Raw genomic sequence first — 26695 nt, forward strand, 5'->3', positions numbered from 1 at the left:
GAGTGTGGAAGTATTGCAACAAATCATATATTGCCGACACAGATAAAAATGGCACAACTAGTATAAGAAATCACTTAGCTAGATGTAGGAGCTACGATCCTAATAAGAAAATATTTGCTGTAAATAGGCAAAAGATCTTAACCTTTGCTGGCACAAAAGATAAGTTGGAAGCTATAGGTTTTTCTCAAGTGAAAGTTACTAAGGCTTGCATTGAGATGATAATTATAGACGAGTTACCTTTTTCTTTCGTCGAGGGAGAGGGTTTTTGTCATTTTTGCATGCATGCGTGTCCTTTGTGGAGAGTACCTAGTCATAAGATAATAGCTAAAAATGTACTTGGCTTGTTTTACTCTGAAAAGGAGAAATTGAAAAGTCAGTTGAAGACATTTAAGGTGTGTCTAACAATGGATACATGGACTTCTATTCAACAAACAAATTACACGGTTCTCACCGCTCATTTTATTGATGATGATTGGATGTTACATAAAAAGATTTTGAACTTTTGTGTCATTCTAAATCATAAAGGAGAATCCATTGCTCAACTTTTGGAGGAGTGTTTGGTGGAGTGGGGCATAGAGAAGGTGTTAACTATTATGGTTGACAACGCTTCGGCAAATGATTCCAGCTTAAGGTATTTGGTGCATCGAATAAGTGGGCGAGGAATTCCTAATGCACTTTTGCACGATGGAAAATATTTGAACATGAGGTGTGTTGCTCATATTCTTAATTTGGTGGTGAATGATGGGATAAAGATGTTGAATACTGCCATACAAAGCATTCGTAATGCAGTTAGGTATGGAAGATCTTCCCCTCAAAGGTTGGAGAGCTTTACAAGGTGTGTTGAGAAAGTGAGAATAGAAAGCAAAAGGCTTGTGATTTTAGATGTCCCTACCAGGTAGAATTCTACATTATTAATGTTGGAATCGTCTTTGAAGTTCAATATGGCTTTTGATAGGTTGAAAGTAGATGATGGTCATTACTTTCCTTTCTTTACTACAGAAAATCATGATAATATAAGGGAGGGGCCACCTTCTACTCATGATTGGAGTAAGGCAGGAATATTTGCATCCTTTTTGAGACCTTTCTATGAAGTCACTTTAAAAGTGTGTTGTTGTAATACTCCAACAATTCATACTACTTTCGGTGATTTGTTTAAGATCAAAAGTCTTCTCCTTGAAAACAAAGATAATGAATTCTTGTCTATGATCTCCATGTTGATGCAAGAAAAATGTGACAAATATTGGGTTTCAATTGAGGATATGAATCAATATGTTTTTGTTGCACTTGTGCTTGATCCTCGCCATCAATTGGAGTAGGTGGTTGATTATTATGAGTTACTATATGGCAAGGATGAGGAAAAAGTTGAAATTGCAACCAATGCGGTGAAAGATTTATTATTTGATCTTTACAAAATTCATGAAGAGTTGTTTTTTGAAACACAACAAAGCACAAGTAGTGGTGGTAGTTCTCAATCGGCAACTATAAGTGGAGATCCTTTATCAAGCATGACAGAGATTGAAAGAAAGTTGAAAGAGAAAAGTGAAATGAGAAAAGCAAAGAGAGCCCGTATTGTGCACAATGATTTCGATAGGTATCTTTCGGATCCTAATGAACGGGAAGAAGAGGCAAACTTTGATATCTTGAATTGGTGGAGGGTGAATAGGCTTTCTAAGTATCCTATTTTGGCACAAGTTACAAAAGAGATTTTAGCTATTCCTGTATCAACCATCGCTTCGGAATCCTCCCTTAGCACAAGTGGAAGAATAATTGATCCATATCGTAGTTCGTTGAGTCCAAAAATGGTGGAGGCTTTGATATGTACACGAAATTGTCTTAGGTCAATTCATGTAGCATTACATCATGAGCCAACCATTGAGGAGATTGAGTTTTGTGAAGAAGTTGAGAAAGGTAATTTTACTTATTGCATTTGGTTTTGTTAGACTAATTTAATTAGATTGCATGCTTGCTTTACATCATGTTCTTTCTTTTTTTATTTGCATGTAGAAATGGCAAGTGGAAGCTCAAAGAAAGGTGCTATGTTGCCTCTTAGGCTGCCTAAGCGTTGAGCTTGAGCTTGAGGACTTGGAAGATTTTATTTGTGCAAGACATGAAGTTCATGATGAAACCTTGAAGGTTTATTAACTTGACTTGACTTGTGTGATGTTTAAATTTGGACTTTTTGAAGACTTAAACTTTGATGTTTATTTTAAGTTTGGACTTTGGAAGACTTGATATTCTAGTTGGACTTTAAATGTTTATTTTCATTATCTTTGATTCTAGTTGGAATTCTTATGTTATGATTGTTGGAGATGTTAAAATTTCATATTTCAAAATTTTTCATTTTTTTAGACTTTTACGAGACTTTATGTTTTTAGATTAATTAGTAACTTCCCCCGTGACCCATCCCTGGAAAAAAGGAAACATCACTGGTAACTTCCCTTATGATTGTTGGAGTCTTGGAGATGTTAAAATTTCTTTCATATTTTAAAAATTTTCATTTTTTTTGAGGGGAAAAAAAAATGAAACCCAAAACCAGGCCAAAACCGAAAAAAAAAAAAACCGAACCGAAATTTCGGTTCGATTTCACTTTTGACAAAAAACTGAACCATTAAGAACCGAACCTAGCCCTAGATACAGGTACGAATTGGACGCTTATTGAACATGTTACATTGTGTTCTAGCTGGGTTGAAGTTACTCATGATCCAATTACGAGTAATGAGATGCAGTTGCAAGAAATGTGGAGTCTTATTCATACAAATTATCTTGAGAAAATTGGTGGGAAAAGAACCAAAGAATCGATGTCCAATCATTGGAGAATACTCAGCCAATCGTTTAGCATGTGGAGAGATGCCTTGGCACAAGCTAATAGTAATCTTCGAAGTGGGGAAAATTTAGCGGATCAGGTAACAATATATTATTTATTTATTTGTACTATACCCAAATTTACATTAGCTACTTCGATTATAATTATTTCTTCTCCCGCATTGTGTAGACACTTCAAGCACAAGTTTGGTAAAATGCCAAAACCAAAAGCAAAAAAAATCATTCAACCGGTGGAATGTTGGAATATTGTCAAAAATTGTCCTAAATTAAGAGTTGTGTTTGTCGGTCAAGAAGTTATCATGAACAGTACCCCTCTACACTCTATGCCCGATCATGCCTCGCATGTTCATGAAGATGACGTAGAAGAAGTGCCGGAAAGCCCCCCTGAACAAGCGTCGAGGTCGATCTGCTATCCAATTAGGCCTCAAGATAAGAAAGCTTCAAAGAGAAAAGGGAGTGCTTCCAAGAATGATTATGCAAAATATATGGAAGAACTTGTTTGCCAAGGTGAATTGACTTTGGCGTGGGAAATGGCTAAATTTGAGGCTGATAAGGCTAGAGAGGAGGCAAAAACTGCAGTTGTTGAGAGATTATTTCAAGCTAATGAGAGAGAAAGAGAGCTACTTAGGCAAGAAAGGGAAGAGATTAGAGAAGAAAGAAGGGTTCAACGAGATCGTGACATTATGAACACACCTTTAGAAGGGAAGTCTCCAAATTCTAATTTTTTTTGGAATTTGGAGAAAGCGGACGTGGTGTGAATAAGCCTTGCAAGAGAAGTGAGAGCAAGAGGAGATGGTCCTAGCACAACAAATTGGTTAGGTGATGATTTTCCATTCACGAGTCCATAATTTTCCAATCACTTTGTTTGTAATCGGAGCCCATAATTTTCCAATCACTTTGGGTTGTAATTTCTTATTTATTTAATAGAGTACTTTATGTTGTTTCCAATTTATTGAATATAGTACTTTATTTAAACTAAGAGTATATTTGTTTAATTTGGTAATTTATTTAAACTAAGAGAATCTTTATTCAAATGACATAAACTCACCAAATAGAATTACATAAACATACCAAATAAAATTACAAACACACCAAATAAAATTAAATAAACACACCAAATAAAAACAAACACACTAAATGAACTTAAGTTTCTTGAGCTTGTTTCAATTCCCACTGGTGCTCTATCAATCAATTTGTCGGGCATTGTGCATATATGGGTCCTGAATCGCAGTATATTGTTGAATGAGCCTTTCATTGTAACATCCATCCCTTTGTAATGGCTCATGTTGCACGGGTTTTTCGGTGGCATCATGAGCACAATTATTTGTGTTTTGGAATTGTTCATCGTGTCTGGCTCATATTCATCAACGACATCATAATCATACTCATTTTCCACAATCATATTGTGAAGAATGATGCACGTCATCATGATGAATCGAAGCGACTCTAAATCAAACATTCTAGCAGCATCCCTGACAATTGCCCAATGAGCTTGGAGGATACCAAAAGAACACTCCACATCCTTCCTACACCCATCTTGACAGCTTGTAAAGTGTTTTTCCTTTGCACTTCACGGACGTGGCACTGTTTTGACAAACGATGACCACCTTGGGTAAATGTTGTCTGCTAGGTAGTGTGGCCTGTGGTACTTATGTCCATTGACCCAGTACGTGACTCTTGGTGCTTTTCTTTGCAGGTGATTGTTAAACACTAGGGATTTGGCAAGGACATTGAGGTCATTTTGAGCCCCCAAAACACCGAAAAAAAACGTGCCAAATCCATGTATCAAATGATGCCACTGCCTCCAAAATGATACCTTTTGCTCATTTTCTATCTCCATAAGCTCTTTGGCATGCACTTGGACAGTTTTTCTAGGCCCAGTGCATACAATCGATGCTTCCAATCATCCCAGGAAACCCTCGCATCTCAGCCTTCTTTAGAAGCCTTTGCAAGTCCATCTCAGAAGGTTTCCGGAGGTACTCTGCGATGTAGAGAGATTCAATTGCGGAGCAAAACCTCATCAGGGACTCAAGAATGGTTGATTTCCCCATCCTTACTGTCTCATCCACTTGGTATGCAGATGCTCCATATGCAAGCATCCGCAAGGCAGCAGTAATTTTTTGCTCAAGAATGAGGCCCATAACACCAAAAACATCCTTCTGTTGCACAAAGTAATAATCATGGTTGCAAATAACAATCATGATTTTGTTGAATAAATATCATTCCATTCTAAAACAGTGTTTAAAGTACGTATCAAGGAATGCACTGTTACAGACAAAATAATCATCCAAGAGATCCATACCTCGTCGTTGCCTGCTTCCATCAAGGTTTGCGGAATCACTGGACCTGTAGATCTAAGCCACAACTTGGATGACTCGACGGGAATGTGAGGCTCTTTGGCTTCTTACTTCATCATCTCTCCTTCTACACTCCTCATCCTCTTTTTCTTCCATCTCATTTTGGGCCACCTGGAGATTGAATATTTCTTCCCCTTGTTTAAACAATTCTTTCTCTTGCTCCTTGATTTCCCACAACATCCTTGAAGAAGAAGACATTGTAAGAAGGAAGCAGAAACTATGAATAATGAAGCACTAAGTTTGATACATTTCACTTATTTTCAATGAAAATTAGAGAAATCATTCCTAAACATTGCTTGACTGCATACTCAACAACAACTTTCATGTTTTCATCTAAGAGAAGGAGATCTTTTGTACTTTTTTTGGGGACTGCTCTCCACCAGGAGAGGGTAAATTGACCTTTTACACCCTTCTCAGGGTCTAGTCTCCTCCAGGAGAGGATAAAGTAATATTTTACATCCTTCTCAGCATTTGTTTTCCTCTGGGAGAGAGTAAACTGCCGGAATATCCAAAAGTGGATGGGTTTGGCTACCCTGGTGTAAATGGGTGCATGATGACTTACGCCGGTGTTTCTCGGAATTAGTCACAATAGTCTTTATCAAGAATTAGGTAACTGAAGGATTTTGGCCCATGGCTTAATACTTGGGGAGCCGAACTTTTTTACCGGAAGAAGCATGAAAGTGTGGCGCCTCTTGAAGACCTGAAGGTGTTGAACATGATCCACAAAAACGTTTATTGCAACCACTCTAGAGGTCGTTCCTTACCTCATAAAGCTCTTAACTCAGGCTACTACTAGCAAACCATGCATCAAGACACTAAGAAACTTGTATAAAGGTACGTCGCATACTACTGGGGGAAGAGGCATGATATAATGAAACTTAATCAGGAGTAGTGTATGTTAATTGGCAAATTCTTAGAATACTTGGTGACCAATAAAGGCATTCAGGGCTAATCTAGGGCAGATAAGAGCCATCGTTGAGATGGTCCTCGTAGAAGGTGAAAGAAATATAAAGCTTTACGCACAGGGCTGCATTGCTTAGTTGTTTCTTTCTAAACTAACAAATAGGTGCAAGTTTTTCTTTAATGCCATTAAAAAGAATCAAGGATTATTATGGAGCGAGGAGTGTGAATAAATATTCTTAAGCTGAAGGAATACTTGTCCTCACCCCTCTGTATGAAACCTATCCTTGGTAAGGACTTATACTTGTATTTAGTTGTATTTGAGGTTGCAGTTAGCATCGCTTTAGTATGAGAAGACCTGGAAGGCTAGATACTTGTATACTTCGTGTCGAAAGCTATTCTCGGACCAGAGGCGAGATACTCGTAAGATGGAGAAGTTGATCCTAGCCTTGGTCATGGCGGCAAGGAAGCTCAGGCTTTATTTCTATTCATTCCAGGTCTTGGTGATGACATGGCAATAAGGAATTCACACTTTAATCGATCCTCCATGATCCAAATGGATCCATTAGAGTCAACAAATAGGCTATCGAGCTGGGGCAACATGGCCTAATTTACAAATCAAAGATTACCATCAAGGGATTAGTGCCAGCTGACTTTGCCATGGAGTTCACTCTAGAAAGTTTGAGTCTGGAAGAGGCCACACGAGAGTCCGTGAATACTAATACACACTGGTGCCTATATGTCAACAAATTCGCCAATCCAAATGACATTGAGGTTGGACCAGTACTGTTCACTCTAGATGGCTCCACATTGGAGCAAGTGCTAAAGATGGGATTCCACACCAGTAATAATGAGGCCAGCAAGGCATTGTTGGTAGGATTGAGAGTCACCTTTGACGGATGATGCTGTTACTAGTCTGGACATCGAAAATGTTATCCATAGAGCTAAAGCTAGCATGCCGAGCCAGGAAAAGCGTAAAGGGCTGTAGAAAGAGCGGAAAAGCACACCCTCTTGCTAATGATGTAAAAAAAACTCCCAATCCTCGTTTGAGACTATGCTGCTTCTAAGCTCTCTCACTTTCATAACAAGAATGCTGTGGCAGGGTTTGGGGTTACATAAGATTTTTAAAGTAGGTTCGACGACATGCTACAAAGGAAACACAAACAGATCAAAGCAACAGATAAGTTAATATGAAAATAATGTATATAAATAGGTAATGAAGGCAGATACATATAGAAAGATGTACTTTGCCCAAAAGAATATGATGAAAAGGTCCTTGGTCCAAAAGTACCATATTTGAGTGCAATAGGTGCTTTATTATATTTAGCACAATGTACCAGACCAGATATAACTTTTTCAGTCTATTTGTGAGCAAGGTAGAACTCTGCTCCAACAATGAGACATTGGAAATGAGTCAAAGACGTTTTACGATACCTTCGTGGGACAACAGACATGGGCCTTCTGTACTCCATGAAACCTACAAGTAACCAAATCTTGTTGGATATGTAGATGTTGGCTTTCTCTCTAATCCGCATAAAGTCCGCTCACAAACTGGATATGTGCTCACTTATGGGAATATAACAATCTCATGGCACTTAACGAAGCAAACATTAGTTGCCACATCTTCCAATCACTTAGAAATGCCTGCTCTCCATGAAGCCAGTCGTGAATGTTCTTGGTTAAGATCAATGATCCATCACATCCGAAATTCATGTGGTCTACCTTCAAAGACAAACACTCCAACTATCTTTTATGAAGATAATGCGACATGTATTGCTCAAATGAAGGAAGGATTCATCAAAGGTGATAAGACTAAACAAATATCTCCAAAGTTTTTTAGTACACATAAGTTTCAAGAGGCTAAATTTATTGAAGTTAGAGAAATCCATTCCAATGACAATTTGGCAGACCTATTCACCAAATCTCTACCAAAGTGTACAATTCAAAAGTTGGTACATGGTATCGGATTACGTCGACTTATTAATCAATCAGATTGAAGAACACGAAATCAAGGGGAGGTACACATCCGAGGGAACATCCATGATACATGCATGTTGTACTCTTTTTCCTTTGGTTAGGATTTTTGCCACTAGGTTTTTCATATCAAGGTTTATCAGCATACTCGACAACTTATCAATAATCCAAGCAAAGTTATACTAATTTTCCTTCACTACAATTTTTTCCCATTGGGATTTTTCCTCACAAGGTTTTAATGAGGCAACTAATGTTGATATGTGGGCATTCAAGGGAGAGTGTTTTGAAATATACTGTCAATGCCACACATATGATTGTATGAGGAAGCAAACCAAAATAGACTTTGGTGACAACCATTGAAAATTTTAGGTGAAAAAGTCTTAGGGAGGTTTTTAAAATTTTTCTTCATCCATGTAAGGTGTTGTCGGATCAAAACCTCTATATATAGAGGCATGTTTGTATCCTCATTATGACATACAAGATCAAAAGTGAATAATAATACCAATCTCCCTCCACTCTCTTTACCTACAGTCATTGTCTGATATAGTTACACAAATAAACAATGTGATACATTGCTCCTGTTCTACTTCGATTTCTAGCAAATACTCACTTTTAGCTATTTATAACATAAAGGACAATTTTTCAAAATGGTTGATCAAAATAGTAAAGATACATTATGATGGTGGTATTACTTGTCTACAAAAATAAAAATACAAAAGGCATTTCTTTATGCAACGATATTATTTATGCTAAGGGGTGGAGGGATAAATAGGTTACGAACTCGTGATTTACAAAATTCGTATCTTAGACCTCTCACAAAGAGTTAAAAAAAAAAAATTAAAATTGGTCATATATTTCTCTCATTCAAAAATTAAAAATCTTGAAATGTAGTTTTGACAAAGAAACGACAATTAAATGGAAAAAAAAATCTTTATCCTTGTGAGTTTTGATTGTCTCTCCATTCACTTAAAAATGGAAGATAACGGGCCTAAATTGGACACTGGGCTTCCAACTTTGGAGAAAATTTGGTTTTCTTAAGATTATGCTGTTGAGATTTTTTTTTTTTTTTTTTCTTTTGTATATTCAAATTTTATTAAAAGAGCAAAAACAAAGGCAGAAGAAAGAAAAGAAAGACGACAAACACTAGCAGTCCAAAAGGAACGGCGAGCAACAACAACACGAGCCGAGAAGCCCTTCAAAGGGCCAACACGGGAGCTTCAAGGACGGACATTCAATCCAAGAAGTCTCCACTCCATAAAAATATGCAAGTTATCTGGAGAAGGCTTTTGGTCCAAGGAAATCAATTTACTTCTAATAATATCTAATGATTGATTTGAGGATAATCATGGGGGGAGAGTACTCATTTTTAAAATCCTATTAGTCTTCTCCTTCTACAGATAGTTAACAGCAACAGACAGACAAGTCTTCTTTGTCTACGTAGAAAGGTGAGTTCCACGCCATTGAGGAGAAGCCCATCAAATGAAGTCATGCCAAGGAAGCCTAAGACAAATCTCCCCACACTTTCCCTTCAAACTACTCCAAATTCCACAACTGTAAGAACAATGAAAAAAAAAATAGGTGTTCCACTGATTCATTATCCGACAAGCACAGAAAACATCTAACATAAAAAATTTGAGCATAGGACTGAAACCTATTTTTTGTAGCCATTCGACGTTTGATAGCTAACCACAAAATGAAGGCTATTCTAGGAATATTCTGACCATACCAAACAATTTTATGCCAAGGGACGATAGGCTTGGGAACCCGAAATTGATGCCAAGTCGAATGAGTAGTAAAACAACCATTACCTACAAGAAGCCATCTAACTTTATGCTTTAGGCTGGAATTAGGTAACAAATCGTCAACTAAAATATTGATCCCCAAACTAATCTCATCTGTAATAGAAGGCCAATTCTATAGAGTGCCATTCACTACACAACTGGCCAGAGCATTTACATTAATTCCGGCAGCCCCCTTATCTTCGGGGTCCCGAATGAGAGCCAAATGATGAAGAGGATGCTAGTTGTGTTGCCAAAAAAGGTGTTATTACCATTTCCAATTACATGTCGGAAAAAGGGTCGAGCAAGACTTTTTATGTGCAACAACTTTCTCTAATTTCAAGAGCAACTTCTACTTCTTTTTCAAGACGATTGCAAACAGAAGAAATAGGAATAAAATTGTTTCTATTTCTAGAGTTGATGGTGCTATGACAGATTATGAGAATGAACTTAAAGCAGAGGAAGTCAGGTTTTCCCAATCACTCTTGAGCAACTCGGTTGGGAATCAGACACCTTCGGTTGCCAATTAAGTGATCTCATTGAGAATCCGAAAAGTAACACTCAGGTTGATGAGTTGTGCAAGGCCCTTACCTCGGAAGAAATCTACTCGGCGTGCATGTCTTTAAATCTGAACAAGTCCCCCGGTCCTTATCGTCTCAACGGTCACTTTTATCGCAAAACGTAGCCCGTTATTGGTCGAGATGTAACTCTTACAATCCAGGAATTCTTCTCTTCTGGAAAGCTCTTGAACGAGTTAAATTCTACTATTTTGTCTCTTGTTCCTAAGAATTCCATTCCTTCTTTTGATGACTTCAGACTATCTCGTGCTGTAACTTTCTCTACATGATTATAGCAAAATTACTAGCTAATCGTATTAAGGTGGTGCTGCCCTTTATCGTTAGCTCAAATCAATCTGCCTTTGTGGCTGGGCGGAAAATTAGGGATAATATTTTGGTGATTCAAGAGCTTTTTAGAAACTACCACAAGGAATATGGTCCTCCGAGGTGTGCGCTCAAAGTTGACTTAAGAAAGACTTATGATTCCCTGAGTAGGACTTCATCCTCAGCACTCTTCCAGCTTTCAACTTCCCTGTTAAAGTTATTGAGTGGATTCGTGTACACACACACACGCGCACACACACACACATATATCTCAAGTACTAAATTTCGTGTGCCTATCAATGGTGATTTGGCAGGTTTCTTTCCTAGTAGGAGAGGTCTAAGGCAGGGGGATCCCATGTTCCCGTTCCTATTTGTTATTGCTATGGAAGTTTTGACAAAGGTGATCCAATCCAAAGCTCAACATTCTCCTCTCTCTAGATTTCATTGGAAATGTGATAAGTTACAACTTGCTAATTTGTGTTTTGCCGACGATTTGATGCTTTTTAGTCATGGAGATCTTCTGTCTGCTACTGTTCTTCGAGAAGCGATGAACTATTTTCAAGATTTGTCTGGTCTTAAGGCAAATGCATCCAAGAGCAATATTTTTATGGCAGAGGTAGACGATGACCTTAAAGATATTCTTTGGAATTGCTTCAACTTTCGGATTGGCGTCACACCGACAAGGTATTTGGGCATTCCTATCTTCACTACTATGCTAACTTACCATGATTTTTCCCTTCTACTTGAAAGAACTGAATCCAAAATAAAATCTTGGGAGAATAAGTCTCTTTCCTTTGCTGGGAGCGTTCAGCTCATTCAAGCTACTTTGTGCAGTATTCAAATTTATTAGGCTTCTCATATTTTTCTTACCAAAAAAAATTTACTGATATCGAGCAACGGATGAGAGCGTTCTTATATGCTGGAAAGATTACTGTGGATGCAAATTTCCGTCGTCTTTTCCTTTGACGAAATGCACTAGTAAAATAATAACACATTCGATTAAGACCAAAAGCCTCACATGCCCATGATGAATAAAGGTGCTTTGGTCAAAGAATCTTTGGTTCCAAAGTTAGAATTCTGAAAATAATGTATTTAGGAGTTTGTGAGTAGCAAATGACTTAGCATTTTTGTGAGATAAGTGGGGTGTTTATATGGTGTAATTGAGTGAATAATTGTAAGATATTATGTGAAATAATATTTTGCAATTATTACAACAATTATTCCCTAATTAATAGGCAATTTTGGAGGTTACCTTCTTTAATAAAATCAATGAGGAGTGATGAGGGGAATTTGAATAAATTCTATAATGATCACATTTGACTTTTCCTTGATTGAGCTATCATTGTCCGTTGCATGCGCATGGGGATTCTGGTGTGCCTTGAGGTTAATCTCGTCTTTCTTGTCAAAAAATTCATGTCAACTTCACAATTTTTCAGATTATTTTTGGCTCCATAGTTACTACTCAATATGCTAAAATTTTTTGGGATCAAGTTTGTCTCCCTAAAGCTGCAGGTGGTCTTGGGATTAGGAGATTGCCTATTTGGAACAAAGTTCTCATGCTCAGACACATTTGGGTTTCTTTTCAAAGGATTTGGATCCATCCAGATTCTCTTTGTGAGGAACCTAGGAATCCTCATATTCTATCCATTCATCGTACATTGTCCGGCCAAAAATCATTTTAAATTTTTTTATTTAAAATTAAACATAAGTTACCTAACGAAAACTGACCGTACAATGTATGATAAACGCATATGATGTGAAGATCTCTAAAAAAGAGAATCCAGAAAGAATCCTTATCAGTTTTCAAAGATGAGAGGAATATTTTGGTTGATTGGGTGAATGCTCATCACCTCAAGGCGCTATTGCGATGTTGCTGATCCGCTAACTGCCCTTCATCAATGACCGATGAGATGCAACAATTTTTTGTATTCGTGGGCGATACATGCAACAAACCTTGTGTCACTAAAGTTCTCGATAACATCAAACTTTGCAACTATTATAAGTTGTCATGAAACCTAGTCGTGCATATTTTCAAGTGGACGTGATATGTCTTGACCTAACGTAGTCAGTTGTCCAACGCAAAACTCTTCAATACAAGCATTTGGTTCTATTCAACCTTATCTATTATTTGAAAGCATAGTAATTACTCTTGATAGATTATTATTATTATTAATGTTAGAGAGACTAAATTTTTAAACCAAATGTTATAAATTAAATGACGCTAGTGTGGATGGTTGAATTAGAGTAATGCTAGGGAAACTAATAGGGGTGTATTCAATTGGGAATTTGAGAGATTTTAATGAATTTATAAATCCATGGATTTTTATGGAATTTAACTAATTTGTAGAGATTCCATGTAAAATTTTGATTCAATTCCCTCGGAATCTAATGGGGAGATATGAGATTTGTGGATGCTTAAAATAAACTACAAAATCTTACCAATTCCCTCTAATTCCTCAACTTTTCCAAATTCTTTAAATTCAAATTCTAATTGAATACACCTGGAATGTTATAAACTTCTTTAAAATTCTAATTGAATACACCCAGATTTCTAAGGATTTTAATAAACTATTTTAAAATCCTAATTGAATACACATTGAATTTTAGATAATCACTTAAAATCTTGATTAAATACACATGGATTCATTAAAAGAATTAAAATCTCAATTGAATACACCCCCCTAAATTTATAGACTACTATTATTACTTAAATGTTGATTAATGATTGAATTATTACTCAAGTGTTAATTAACATGCTTATTTCATTTTGGTTACGTATCATTTAATTTGCAAATTTAATCTCTCTAACATTATTCTATTATTATTAAGTAGGGGTTTGGTCTAATAATCTTAACTTTTGGGAGGCTTCTGCCTCTACAGTCCTAAGAGGTACCAACCGTAGTAATGCAATTTGCAAGACGAAGGTAGCAAAACTCATTAAATTTGCCAACGCAATTCCCTTAGTCTCCAGTAAGAAAGAGACTCACAAGAAATGTGAAGGAAATTCTCTTTATGTGGAATTTTTTATGGATTCTTTGCATCTCATAATTTTGGTACAATGCTTTATAATGTTGACATAAAAATTATGACAAAATTTTGAAAGTCTTACTTTTAAGAAAATCTCTTTAATATTTCTCCTCACAACAATGGAATACAAAAGGCTTCAACCAAAAATGCTTTACCTACAAAGCTTTAACCCAAAATCTTCACCTGCAAAGCTTCAGCCAAAATGCTTCAACTGCAAAGTTTCAACCAAAAAACTTCACCTACAAAAACTTCAATGACTACAACATGTAAAAAGCTTCAACACTACAACATGTAAAGAGCTTCAACACTACAACATGTAAAGAGCTTCAACACTACAACATGTAAAAGGCCTCACACACACTCTTAATCAAGACAATGTGAAGCAAAATCAAGTTATGGTGTCCTATGACTAGCTTCTACCACTCAAGCTATGTGCCCAAAGGAAAAAGCTTCAAACGACAACATTGTGAAAAGCTTAACACACTCTTGATCAAGACAGTGTGAAGGAAAATTAATTTATGTTGTCCTATGACTAGCTTCAACCATTCAAGTTATGTGTCCAAAGGAAAAAGTTTCAACCATTCAAGCTATGTGCACAAAGGAAAAGGCTTCAACCACATTTCTTTTCTCTCACAAAAAAGAAAAAGAAAGAAGGAATTGGGCTTAAGAAAAAAAAAAAATACACACACACACACACACTTGGGTTACATCCGGAAAAAAAAAATAAAATAAAAAATAAAAAAAGGAGAGAATTTTTTAAGTCTTTTTTCTTCAATGACTCGAGAATGTCAAGCCACCTCCTTCGACTATCCTCTTCGCTTGGAAACTTGGGGGACTCCCACTATATGATACTACACTGTGGTACTTAGAAGTTTCGTGATTACTTAGTGACTTGGATTTTTCAAGTCCCCAACCGAGAAGCTTTCCTCACTCTAGAACTTAGGGGAGTACAGTTTGTACCATACTTGACCAATTCCGAAACTACCAAGCACCGGTCAACTTCATACCTTCAAGGACTCACTGAGGGATTCATGTTAAGGCACCTCTACCAAAGCACAAGAATTTCCCTCCGCCCAGGAGGCCAATCACATCACGACACATGTCAACGTAAAAATAAACTCCTAGAGTCCCATATCGACTGCGGACTAAAGCTGGAGACTCTCCTTAACTATAAAAGAAGACCATTGTCCTACAATTAATGATGAATATCATTATTGTACTTAAACTAGCCATTAGAACCCACTAATGGTGATTATGCTTAAACTTATGTAGTTGTATAAACCCTTCACTGTTAATGAGAACTCCTTTACTCTGTGGATGTAGCCAAACTTAAGGAACCACATACATCTTGTGTTTGCTTTCCTACCTCTATCTCTTTACACATCATCATCACTAGGGAACCAGAGCAACCGAATGAAGGTCACAAACTTAATACTTTACGTTGTTCTAAAATCTCATTAACTTTGTGCATCAACAAATAAAATGATTAGTGTGCCGATACTTGACGAATTTGATTTCATCAGGTGTGTTTAAGTGATCAATGTTAGAGAAATGGATTAGGATTAGAATAGATAATTGATGTTTTTTGCTCTAGGACACATAAAACTAACGTGATCAGAGTGAGATATGTAATGAATTTAATCTCATTCTGATTGACCGAACACTAATGCGGTGAGTGAGACAAAATATAGTGCGAATGTAGTGAATTTACTCATCCTGATGCACAAGTCGCTGGCACAGTCAGAGTGAGACAAAACATACGACTGTTAAAGTTAGAAGACGTCATTGATTTGCTTTAATCCCGATGCATTTGGTGTGTGTAAAGTGTATCCGGTTTTATGATGTATGTACATGTACTGTGTACAGCTCTCCGTTGAACAAATTGCATCAAGCTTATCTTTTTCTGTTTCCGCACGCCTTCATTTCAGGCTGCCGGTGTCTGGTGACATAGTTTCTATATATGGGGAAATTTCCAAAACAAATTTTAGTAAGCCTGTGCGGACATTTTTGCTTGACTTTCGGTCACTGAGTGGCACAACATTAATTGTTGAGTGCGTGAACAATTGTCGCAAGCACCCCTAAAAGCAAATTAGCTTATGTCAGCTTTGAGTAAAATTCCGAAGGGAAGAGAGATCCGAACAGGACTTGCAGGCTGAATTGGTCGGTTCATAACAATCGGGATTAAAGTCCCATGCAGTCAAAATATGATCCTTCCTACTTTTTAGTGGCAGGTAACTAGCGTTTCAGCCTTCCAAATATGTTTGGGTGGCACGTTCATGAGAAGGCATCACTCCATTAGTAATTGGGGTTTTAAGATGATCCTTCCTACTTCCTAGTGGCAGGTAACTAGCATTTCACCCTTCCAAATATTTAAAAAAACTGAACTCATGATTAACTTAAAAAAAAACTTATTATCTAAAAACATTAATAGTAAGTTTCTAGAGTTTTTAAATTTAAAACCTACTCATTCCTTTTCTCTGTCCTTCCCTCTCACTTCGAATCTCTCTCTTTTTCTCCTCATTCTCTCTCCTCCTCTCTTTTTTTCTTCTTTCTCTCTCCTCTCTATTAGTTTCTTCTCTCCTCCAATCCGCTATCGTCTTTCTTCTCCCTATCTCCTCCGATCCTCTCTTTTTTTTTTTTCTTTTTTTTTGTCCTCTCTTCTTTTTCTCCCTCTCCTGGGACTGTCACTCTTTGGATTTCTTTGTTCAGTTTAAGTTTAAGATTTAAAAACAATTTTAAACATCATATCAAACAAGTTTTTGAATCTTAAAGAAAATTGTTTACAAGAGATGTTCTTAAGAAATGTTTTGTGAAATTATGAAATTTTTTTAATAGGATACCAAAATGGCCCTGAAATATCTTATTTGATTTGGTATTTTACAATTATATGATTGAATGTCTGTTATACCGAAAAATAAATAAAAAACCATTCAAATTTATTGCTGTTTAAAATTCTTTTTAAAAAAAAAAAAAAAAAAGTTTATCTGCACCATGATTTCAGCACTATGTAGCTTTCTTTAGTATCAAAATTTCCCTAAAATACGGCTCATATGCGGCAACGATGTGTGTAACAGTATTCAAAACAAAATCTTAATACGCTAGTCTGGTTTGCTGCTCATACATCCATGCTTTTTGTGCAGCTTTGTTTAGTATCAAAAATTTCCTAAAGTACGGCTGATATGGGGCAACAGTGAGTAATAGTATTCAAAACAAAATCTTAATATATTGGTCTGGTTTGCTGCTCATACATTCATGCTTTTTGTGGAGCTTTCCTTAGTATCAAAATTTCGCTAAAATACGGCTGATATGCGGCAACAGTGTGTATTAATATTTAAAACACAATCTTAATATGTTGGTCTTGTTTGCTGCTCATACATCCATGCTTTTTGGGGAGCTTTCTTTACTCCTTTAGTATCAAAATTTCCCTAAAATACGGCTGATATGCGGCAATACTGTATAATAGTATTCATAACAAAATCTTTATATATTGGTATGGTTTGCTGCTCGTACATTCATGCTTTTATGTGCAGTGTTTTCTATGCAGTTTCCTGCGAAAGGTTTTATTGCTGTAGCACCCCAACCACTTTTTCTCTATTTCCTTTCTTTAAGTATTCTCTCTCCCCCCCCCCCCCCCCCTTTTTTTCTTGTCGTAATCCCTCTCTCTCTCTCTCTCTCTCTCTCTCTCTCTCTCTCTCTCTCTCTCTCTCTCTCTCTAACCTTTTTAACATAGAAGAGAGGATACTCGCCGGATTCTCTTTGTGAGGATTCCAGAGATCCTCTAGTTACATTCATTTATCATAAATCATGCAGTCAGTTTTCGTTAGGTACTGCTTATATTTAATTTTAAATAAAAAAATTTACAATGATTTATAACTGTACGATGTACAATGAACGAATGTAATGTGAGGATCCTCACAATTAACATACAACACCTAAACACTTTCTTCTCATCATCAAAATATACAAAATGAGGTAAAAAAAAAGGCCAATTTCTTCATAAATGGTAGCTACTAATGTTAATACATGAATTAAATGGAGCATCCTAAGCAAGTTGTGTTATGTACTCATTATTTGTCGTAACAAATTATAAACGTTACTGAGTAGCTGCTAATCAAATTCGTGTGTTTTTATTTTTGAAACAATAAATACTTGTTCACTCCCGATTTCTGAGAGGCGCCCAACCTTACGGCTTCCAACACTGCTTCCCTTTCTCGTTTTCCCATGACCTAACAAGTATAAAACAAAATTAAGCAATCATATACCTGTACATATGATATATCACATCGATGCCTTCAATTATTAACAACAGAATTTTCACCTAATTTTGCGAGATTGGCATTTCCATTAGAAGCCCAGAAAAATAGCAAAGAAAAGTTACACAAAATATAAGTGGTATACTTACCAGTTATTCAGTCCTCCCGAATATCTGTGAAGACAACCAAAGGCACATGTTGAATTTTGTAGAAATCCTCTCCTCCTTCCCCAAGCCTACTACAGAATCTCCGATGCATAGATTTGATTGTTAATTCCTTGAGGGTAGTAACATACTGAAGCCCCTCAGGAACTGCCGTCAATTCCAAGCAATAGTGAATAGACAATCTGCAGAGACTACGCAAGCCTCCTTTCTCTATGCTCCAACTCTTTAATTCCCACAGCGAATCAAGTGAGAGAAATTCAAGATTAGGATAGCCTTCTTCTGAGACAACTAGTTCTGAAAGATACATGCAAGTAGCAAGACCAAACTATAGCATTCTTAAGTTTGGGATCTTCTCAAGTATTTTAAGATTGTCCAAGTCTAGTTGAGTTTCAGACAGCCTCATGTTAGTGAGGCTCCGATAGTTCCGGAGATGTTCAATTGATTGATCTCTGACTTTTCCCTCCAGTTGAAGTTTACATATATGAGGAAAGCTCAATACCATATTCATTGGTGCAAGTTCTAAATCAGAGCTCACAGATAGAGATCGAAGGTGGTTAAATGTGATGCCAGTAGATTTCAACTTTTCCTCCGTATTGTCCACCTCATGTACTATGAATAGTTCTCTGAGATTGGTCAATTTAGCAAGATGTGTCGAATCACAATCAGCACCTTGAACATTGACCAAAGTCTGCAAATTTCCCAGAGTAGCGAAGGATAAATTCCCACTCCCTTTGTAAACACGGGGCAAATATAAATGTCTCAATTCTTTCATCTTCCGAATCACATTTGGTTCTTTCCTCCGCCACAACCCCCACAAACGTAAGTCTAGAGTTTGCAAACATACCAAATTACCTAAAGATGATGGCAACCGATGTACATCACTTCCCCTTAGACTTAAAAACCTTAAGTGGACTAGATTCCCAATACTAGTCGGCAATTCAGGTGCTCCACCTGAATGTATGTGCTCAAACTTTAGAACCCTGAGCAATTTGAAGTTCAATAGTACCGACCGCAATAATTTTTCTTGCAGTTGGAGAAATTATATTCTGAGTCGACAAAGAATAACAAAGACCTAAGGTGTGTTAAAGTCCCACATCGGTGGGGTGAAGAAAACCAAAGGGGTTTAAATAGAATTACCTTACTCTTAATTAATATCGAGGCATTTTGTGATAAAACCACGCACATGACGGATTGAGCAGGTGGTTAAGTTGAGGACAGTATCTGTGTCGTTAGAGTGAGACGGGCCGGGTGATCTAAAAATCCAACAAGGTGGTCATTTCTCGTGGGAGCAAATCTATCACCAAAGTTTTCCTCCACATATACAACAAGCCTTCGAACTTTAATAACTGTTGCTGCCTCGGCTATCGTGCAAGTAAAATTTACAATGTGGAGAAAGTTCATGTCTTATGCCTTTAACAAGGACAAGTGTCGCATAAGATCATGAAGATGACATGTTTTGATCTTCTTAGCTGAACCAAGAGTTCCAACTTGAACCATACATCTTCGCACCAACTCACGTAAGCAAGTATATGCTACATTTCCAATTCTTCGGTTGAACCAAGTCGTTGGGAACCCAAAGATATAAAACCTTCTGCTATCCATAACTGAGTCAATCTTTTGACTAGTATATTATAATCCTCTGGAAAGTGGCCTATATGGTAAGTTGTCATAACTCAATGCCAACACCCTCAATGCACCTGCATATTCTTGATCGCCTTTGTAATCTTGGTCAAGATTAGCTCCTCTCTGTATATACACATGAACATTCTTGTCTACTGTACTCCACTCGTCAATTGTGACTTTTCTAGCTAGAAGTCCCGCAAGCACAGTAATGGCTAATGGCAGACCTGCACAATGTCGAAACATGTTCTCTCCGAGTATTTTCTTCTTAGCATAAAATTCAGAGTCTGAAAAAAATTTCAGAAAAATAGGTTATCTATTATGTCCAAGTCATTCCTAAGATATTCTATATATATATTGTCAATGTTCTTTGGGTTGTTGAATGTTTTTGACTGTAGAACATAAATAATAGCGTCTGAATTCTCAAGAAATGAATTTTGGAAGGGAGAAATCATAGTTACATGAAATGCAGTAATCTCAATCAATTAGGCTTAATAGTTAACTAAAGTAATTAGAGTTTTGGTTGATAACAAGGAAAAAGAGGAGAAAACTGAAAATCTGGAAATACAAAGGGGGCCGGCCAGTCGGTGGCACTCGTCCGTGCAAGGAGAGAGTTGTAAGAATTAATATGCACACACAAGCCATCAACATAATCCACGTAGTGATAGGATTACATCCACGAACAACCTCAACACGTAACCCTATATGCAATCTGCAAAAGCGACTTACCTCATGTTGCTGCCATTGAATGAACAAGTGAATCAGTCTTCTACTTCCAACACACAGCGATGACCTCTACTAGTAAATAGGGTTTAGTTCTCGAGAGTCTTTTTGTGTGGAAGCAGGGACTTCTTCAATATGTATATATATATATGTACACACACCAAATTATCCTCTCAGAGTTCCACTAATACCGGCCTATTATCAGTAGTACTGATAAACTCTATCATCATAACAAATTCAAGTCCCATCGTGATTCTTATCTCTCAGTAAATACTTGATAAGTACTTCCCTTAGATTGGCTGCACAATAATTAAACTCCACAACTCCTATTATATCAAGGATCTCAGATTCCTTCAACCATACAACTCGCATAATGAGTTTACGTGTAATTCAAAAAATCTAGTTGTTATCTCATTGTCATTCACACGTAGTCTAACATTCTCCCACTTGAATGTCAATGATATTCCTCGATACAACAGAAATCATGATGATTGATAGGAGCATATTCATGCGACTTAAATGGCTTGTTCTCGTGCATTTACGTTATGTTTCTTTAGTTATTTTAGTACTTTAAGCTATTTTCGTGTGTTTATAGGTCCAAAGGGCTAAAGGAGCAAAAAGATGCATTTTGGAGACTTTTGGAGCACTTTTGGGCTAAGGATGGATAGCTTATGCTTGGAGCCAAAGTGTTGGACGAAATTGAAGACCTAATTGAAGACCAAAGTGTTGGAACCTTGTTCTCTTTAGTTTTAGGACATTTAAAACCTTTCCTAATCCCAATCATGCCATGCATAACACACATCCATTCTAACACATTGTCATTGCACATGCATTTCCTTCATTAGTTAATTCACATGCTCCATACTTATCATCACCACTCATTACTTATCACATATCATCACCACTTATCACTTATCATTCACCATTTATCATATCATACATTCATTTATCACTTATCATAATCATTCACTTATCACTTATCATATCATACATTCATTTATCACTTATCATAATCATTCACTTATCACTTAACATATCATACACTTATCACTTATCACTCATAATCACCTACAACATCCACCTACTTCACCTACAACATCCACCTAATTCACCTACAACATCCACCTACTTCACCTACAACATCCACCTACTTCACCTACAAATGACATAGCCATATGTTCCCTCCACTACTCCTATAAATACCCTTGCATTCATTCATTCAAGAACATCTCATTTTCATACACAACACACCACAAACACATCCCTTTCTCTCTTAGCCGTGAGTCTCCCTTAGAATCCAAAAACCATCTTTCCATTTCCACCACTCCTCATCCATTTCCATAATCCCCCAAACCTCACCTTAGACCTTGTGCTACAACAACGAGGAAGATAAGAGGGCCTAAACGTTCATACAATTCACGTTTGAGTTGTTGGAATGTTTACGCGTTTCTTTGATTTCAATGTTTAAATTCAATTCTCTTTGTTTTGTAATATGAGGAATGGAAGAGAAGAGTGCCTAAACGTTCATACAATTCAAGTTTGAGTTGTTGGAATGTTTAGGTGTTTCTTTGATTTCAAAGTTATGAGGAACTAAACCCTTTTTGGCTAGGGGTGATTTCAATACCATGATTATTTATGTGATATGAATTGATGAATTCCGGTTATGAACTCTTGATTCGTGAATGCAATTGGCTTAACTATTTGATGATTAACTTATTTGTGTTTGTTGATTGAGGGTCGACACTTAATTAGCATGCATGAATATGTGGCTAAAGTTTAAGAAGGTTTCACATAATCGTTACTAACTTATACTTGAAAGTAGTGAAGGTCGCTTGTCACGATCGCGTTAAGTTTAATTCTTAGCATGAGCAACATGATGTCATAGTTGCAAATGCTTTGTCAATGCTTATGGTTTTCATTATTCTTAATGATCTTCGATTGTATCTCTATTATGATGACATGTAGGGAACTTTTGAGAATGTTTTGGGTTGTCGAATGATGCCATCCAATCCAATAATATAAGGAAAATAACTAGTGATGTCACGGTTAATTTGGGGCATTGTCGTTCATAATTCAATGAAGGAATAACTGGAAATTGATTCATATGCATAAATATCATGTGTAGAGAAAGAACCCTTAGCTAGCTTCCCATCCATTCATTTCCGTCAAATCCATATTTACAATTTGTTTTGTTTCCAAGTATTCATTTTAGTTTAAATTCGTCCAAATCCAATTCCCCCCTATTTCATTGAAGTCTTAGTCTTAATCTTTCTTATTTTTAGTTTTGCTTTCTTCGAGCATTAAATAGTGTTTTATATTGTGTTTTTATGTTTTTAAGTCAATTTAGAAGGTTTTAGCAAGCCCTCCTAATCCCCGGTCTAGAACGATCCCTACTTATACTTATACTATAATTTGACAAAAAGAGGGTTTAATTTGTGCGCGTATAAATCCCGCATCAAATTTTGGCGCCGTTGCCGGGGATTAGGAGGGCTTTGCTAATCCCTTGGTTCTTTTCTTTTTTTTGGTTTAGTTGTTTTCGTTTTAGTTTCTAACTTAGTGTTGTTTTCTTTGTTTGTTGTTACTTTTGATATTTGATTTAGTTCTCTTTCTTTGATTTTAGGTACTAGAGAAGTAAGATATGGATTTTGCTAGCATTCAAGCTCAATTGGCAAATCTTACTTCTAAATTGTCGCCGTATGCCGAAAGGACCACAATGCAGAGTGTCCCTACATTTGGTGCTTCATATAGGCAAGGATTTCAAGCCAATCAATGTCCACAAAGAGATTGGAGGGATCATTCAAACTCTATATGGTGGGAAGATCAACAAGTTCAACGTGAAGCATATTGGCAACCATATGAGGAGTTCTATTCAAGACCTATGCAGCCACCACAACTTCATATGCAATATGCTCAATTAAATTCAAGTTCGCCAATAGATTATATTCAAATTCTTAATGAAATAAATTCTTTGGTGCAGGGGTCACAAAATCAAGCCAAGGAGGCTCAACAAGAAGCATATTGGCAACCATATGAGGAGTTCAATACAACACCTATGCAGCCACCACAACCTCCCCCACAACAATTCCAATCAAGTTCAAGTATGTCCATGGATAATGATAAAAATTTTCAATTACTAACCTCTTTGACGCAGGACGAACAAAATCAAGACAAGAAGTTGGGTAAATTGGACGAGCAATTTGGGCAGATTATGGAATTCATGAAACAAATTCAAGAGCAAAGTGAACTTTCCAACTCAACTATTGAAAACTCGAAGGAAGATTTTGAAATCCATAATGCTATCACTTTGGGAAGTGCTATGGAGGTTGGAGCTGACCTAAAAATGTCAAAACATAGCCTAGAAGTGGATGAAGAGCTGCTAATTGAGGAGGAGGAAGAAGACATGCACACGGCAAGGGTAGAACAACCCTTGCCGCAGCCCCCTAAGCCTTCTAAACCACCCACCACCAGTAAGGACGTCCCAATTCCATGTTATTCTGATGTTATTCCACCCAATGTCCCTTTTCCTAGCAGGTTTTTGATTCCCAACCAAGAAGAGAGTAAAAAGGACATCGTGGAAGCCTTCCCAAAGGAGCAAAATGCTATTCAAATTCTTGGTGCAACACAGCAAGTTTTAGATGGTGTTGAATTCTTCAAAGGACTTTGTACACCAAGAAGAATGATTCAAGAGAAGGTAGTGGCTGGAGAAGATGTAGAAGGCATCAAAGAGGACATATTTGAAACCACAATTCCCAAGGAAGTTGGATTTTATGACACGGGACAAGTCATAACTTTCGAAGGGGTGTTTATTCTGGAGTTCATTTTGGAGCACACAGGTAAGCCGCCTCCCCGAATTTCAATTTTCTTTTATACTAACATGTGGTTAATGATTCAGGCACCCAATCTGGAATTTAAACTATTACCGGATCATTTCAAGTATCACCGCCCATTCAAAGATAAATTCCATGCCGTTTGATTTTATTTATGTAAAAAAAAAAAAGAAAAAAAAAAAAAAAAAGAAAAAAAAGATACTAAACATGGAGAAAGATGGAGCCTTCACAAAGGTTGTTTACGTGAAGCCCCACTACGAGGCGCAGAAGCAGAAGGCGCAGAAGCGGGAGGCATAGAAGCAGGAGGCATCGGAGCGGAAGCCATCGGAGCGGGAGGCATCGGAGCTAGAGCATTCCATGCCTCAATACTTGGCCAAGCGCTGGATGACCCAGGAAAAAGGTGCCTCTAGAGATAAGACGCAAGCCTTTGACGGTCATTGTGAATTCGACCCTCAGATTCTTGCAGCTCATCAAGCTTCCTCTTCATGCCCAACGAATAGTTATTTGCAAGCACATGCAAACTTCTATTCTCATACTTAAGCTTCTGAATCTCCTGCTTGAGACTTTCCACCTCTGCCATCAATGATTCCACCTGACGGGAGCGGGCAAGCAGGCGTTGGCCCATGTTGGACACAGAACTCGCACACTGAACACTAAGTGCGAGGGACTCTTGAACGGCCAACTCATCGGACCGTCCTGACAGCAGCCTACTATCTTTTGGAGTGAGGAGGTTCCTAGCTACTATTGTAGCTGTTGTGGCATCCTGCATCACGGAGTCTTCACCTGTGAGAGGACCGTTAGAAGAAAAGAAAGAAGGGCGCCATACGTTACCTTGACGCGGCGCGCCCGTATCACTGCTAAGGCTCAATTCCAAGCTAAGGTTCGATGAGTTTGCCATTTTTCAAAAGTGTTCAAAGAGAAGGGATGGAGTTAAATTTCAAAGGGCCGGAGTCGATTTTCAAGAATGGGAAATCTTCAGAGTGTGTTTGTTGTGGTGATCGATAGCTCAATAAAAAAGCCAAAGCGACGCGTCCACCGATTCAAAAAGCCGGAATTTCCGGCGTAATTTAGGCAACGCTTTCTCGGCTTTTCAGAAGACGCGTTCAACTTTGTCAAAAGATTTCTTCTTTTCAGACAACACGTGGAGGCCATCATCGCAACTACACATCTTTAGCCGACAAGCGCAAAGTTCGGCGACGCTTTCTCTGCTTTTCAGAAAACGCGTGCAGCTTTGTCAAAAGGAGCCGCATCTGCACTACCACGTGTCGTTTAGAAAGTGAAGGGGCGTCGTTCAGAAATCGAAGGGGCGCCTGCTCAGAAATCGAAGAGGCGTATTCAGAGATCGAAGAGGCGCCACTATTTCAAAAAGCCGGAATTGCGGGATCAAAACGTCTGTCGACAAGGGTAAAAGAACAGTACCACCACTTGCTATTATCTCTATATATGTCGACCTTCGTTTTTATGGCAAGGAAAACCTGAAGAAAATGTCCAACTCTCCCTCACCTCTGAGGGCGCACTCCCAGCAAAGCCTCTTGAAATACTCAATTTTTTCTCCCCCAAAGAAGATACCAGAAACCTGGAGTACAAATGAGGCAGAAGGAAACGGTCGATCGAAGCATGTGGAGACAACCACAACAAATACATATGCTGCTTCATTCGCCGTTTCTTCAAAAGCAAAGGTATCTCATATCAAAAAGGTCTAAAGCAAAAGTATCTCATATCATGCTCTTTCCCTGTCCTTTTCTTTGTCCTTGTTCTTACTCGCATGGCAAAGTGAAAGAAGCAATCAGCCGGCACTTGGAGTCAGTCTTCCGATCTGGAGCCAACTGCCTGGAATCTGTTCCTGATTGCTTACCTAGCGTTACTCTCGAGTAGTCATCTTCAACGGTTGATACACTTCCAGAGAAGGGACCACTTATGCAAAAGGGAGCGAGTAAGGCAAGTGAAAATGATACATTGAAGCATGTGGAGACAAACTTAGGCTGAGTTATCCTCCAACCCTTTTCAATACGAATTGGAAAGATTGAACAAAGAAACAGACCAAAGGAGTAAGCTCAGACCTTCGGGGAAGACCAAAAGAATCCTGCCGCCCAGATCAAGAGTAGCACAAAGGAAAATCAACGATGGGCGGCAACCAGTTCGAGAGTAAGCCTATGGAATCATCCAGATCAAGCCTCAATGCAATCAACAAAGAGAAGACGGAATTTACACTCCATAACCAGATTTGCGTCCCTAAACTCTTCTCTTTGTTAATTACATTTTGCCATGTTTAGTATGTTTAAATGTTTTTTGTGTGTTTACTTATGTTTTGTGTGAATCTATGCTTAAAACATTGAGGACAATGTTTGATTTAAGTGTGGGGGGGTAA

General features: G+C 37.6%; 1 protein-coding gene and 1 pseudogene across 1 annotated transcript; one reads left to right on the top strand and one right to left on the bottom strand.

The window, feature by feature from the left end:
• The first annotated feature begins 404 nt into the window (after positions 1-404).
• On the top strand, positions 405-2066 carry LOC125473795 (zinc finger BED domain-containing protein RICESLEEPER 2-like). Its single transcript, XM_048577091.1, has 4 exons — positions 405-835; positions 956-1052; positions 1317-1908; positions 2005-2066. The coding sequence occupies exons 1-4, from the start codon at positions 405-407 to the stop codon at positions 2064-2066; spliced, it is 1182 nt and encodes a 393-aa protein (XP_048433048.1).
• Positions 2067-18149: 16083 nt separating this feature from the next.
• The window catches only part of LOC125473800, a 58845-nt pseudogene continuing 50299 nt past the window's right edge, over positions 18150-26695 (bottom strand).

The sequence above is a fragment of a genome, unplaced genomic scaffold, assembly GCF_019419815.1.
Source record: "Pyrus x bretschneideri cultivar Hongxiangsu unplaced genomic scaffold, Pyrus_bretschneideri_v1 Contig97, whole genome shotgun sequence".
In the NCBI taxonomy this organism is placed as follows: domain Eukaryota; kingdom Viridiplantae; phylum Streptophyta; class Magnoliopsida; order Rosales; family Rosaceae; genus Pyrus; species Pyrus x bretschneideri.

Coding starts and splice junctions, on each gene's coding strand:
- LOC125473795 (XM_048577091.1), top strand. CDS start 405: ATGGATACATGGACTTCTATTCAACAAACAAATTACACGGTTCTCACC. Junction 836..955: donor AGGTTGGAGAGCTTTACAAG/GTGTGTTGAGAA, acceptor GGCTTTTGATAG/GTTGAAAGTAGATGATGGTC. Junction 1,909..2,004: donor TTGTGAAGAAGTTGAGAAAG/GTAATTTTACTT, acceptor ATTTGCATGTAG/AAATGGCAAGTGGAAGCTCA.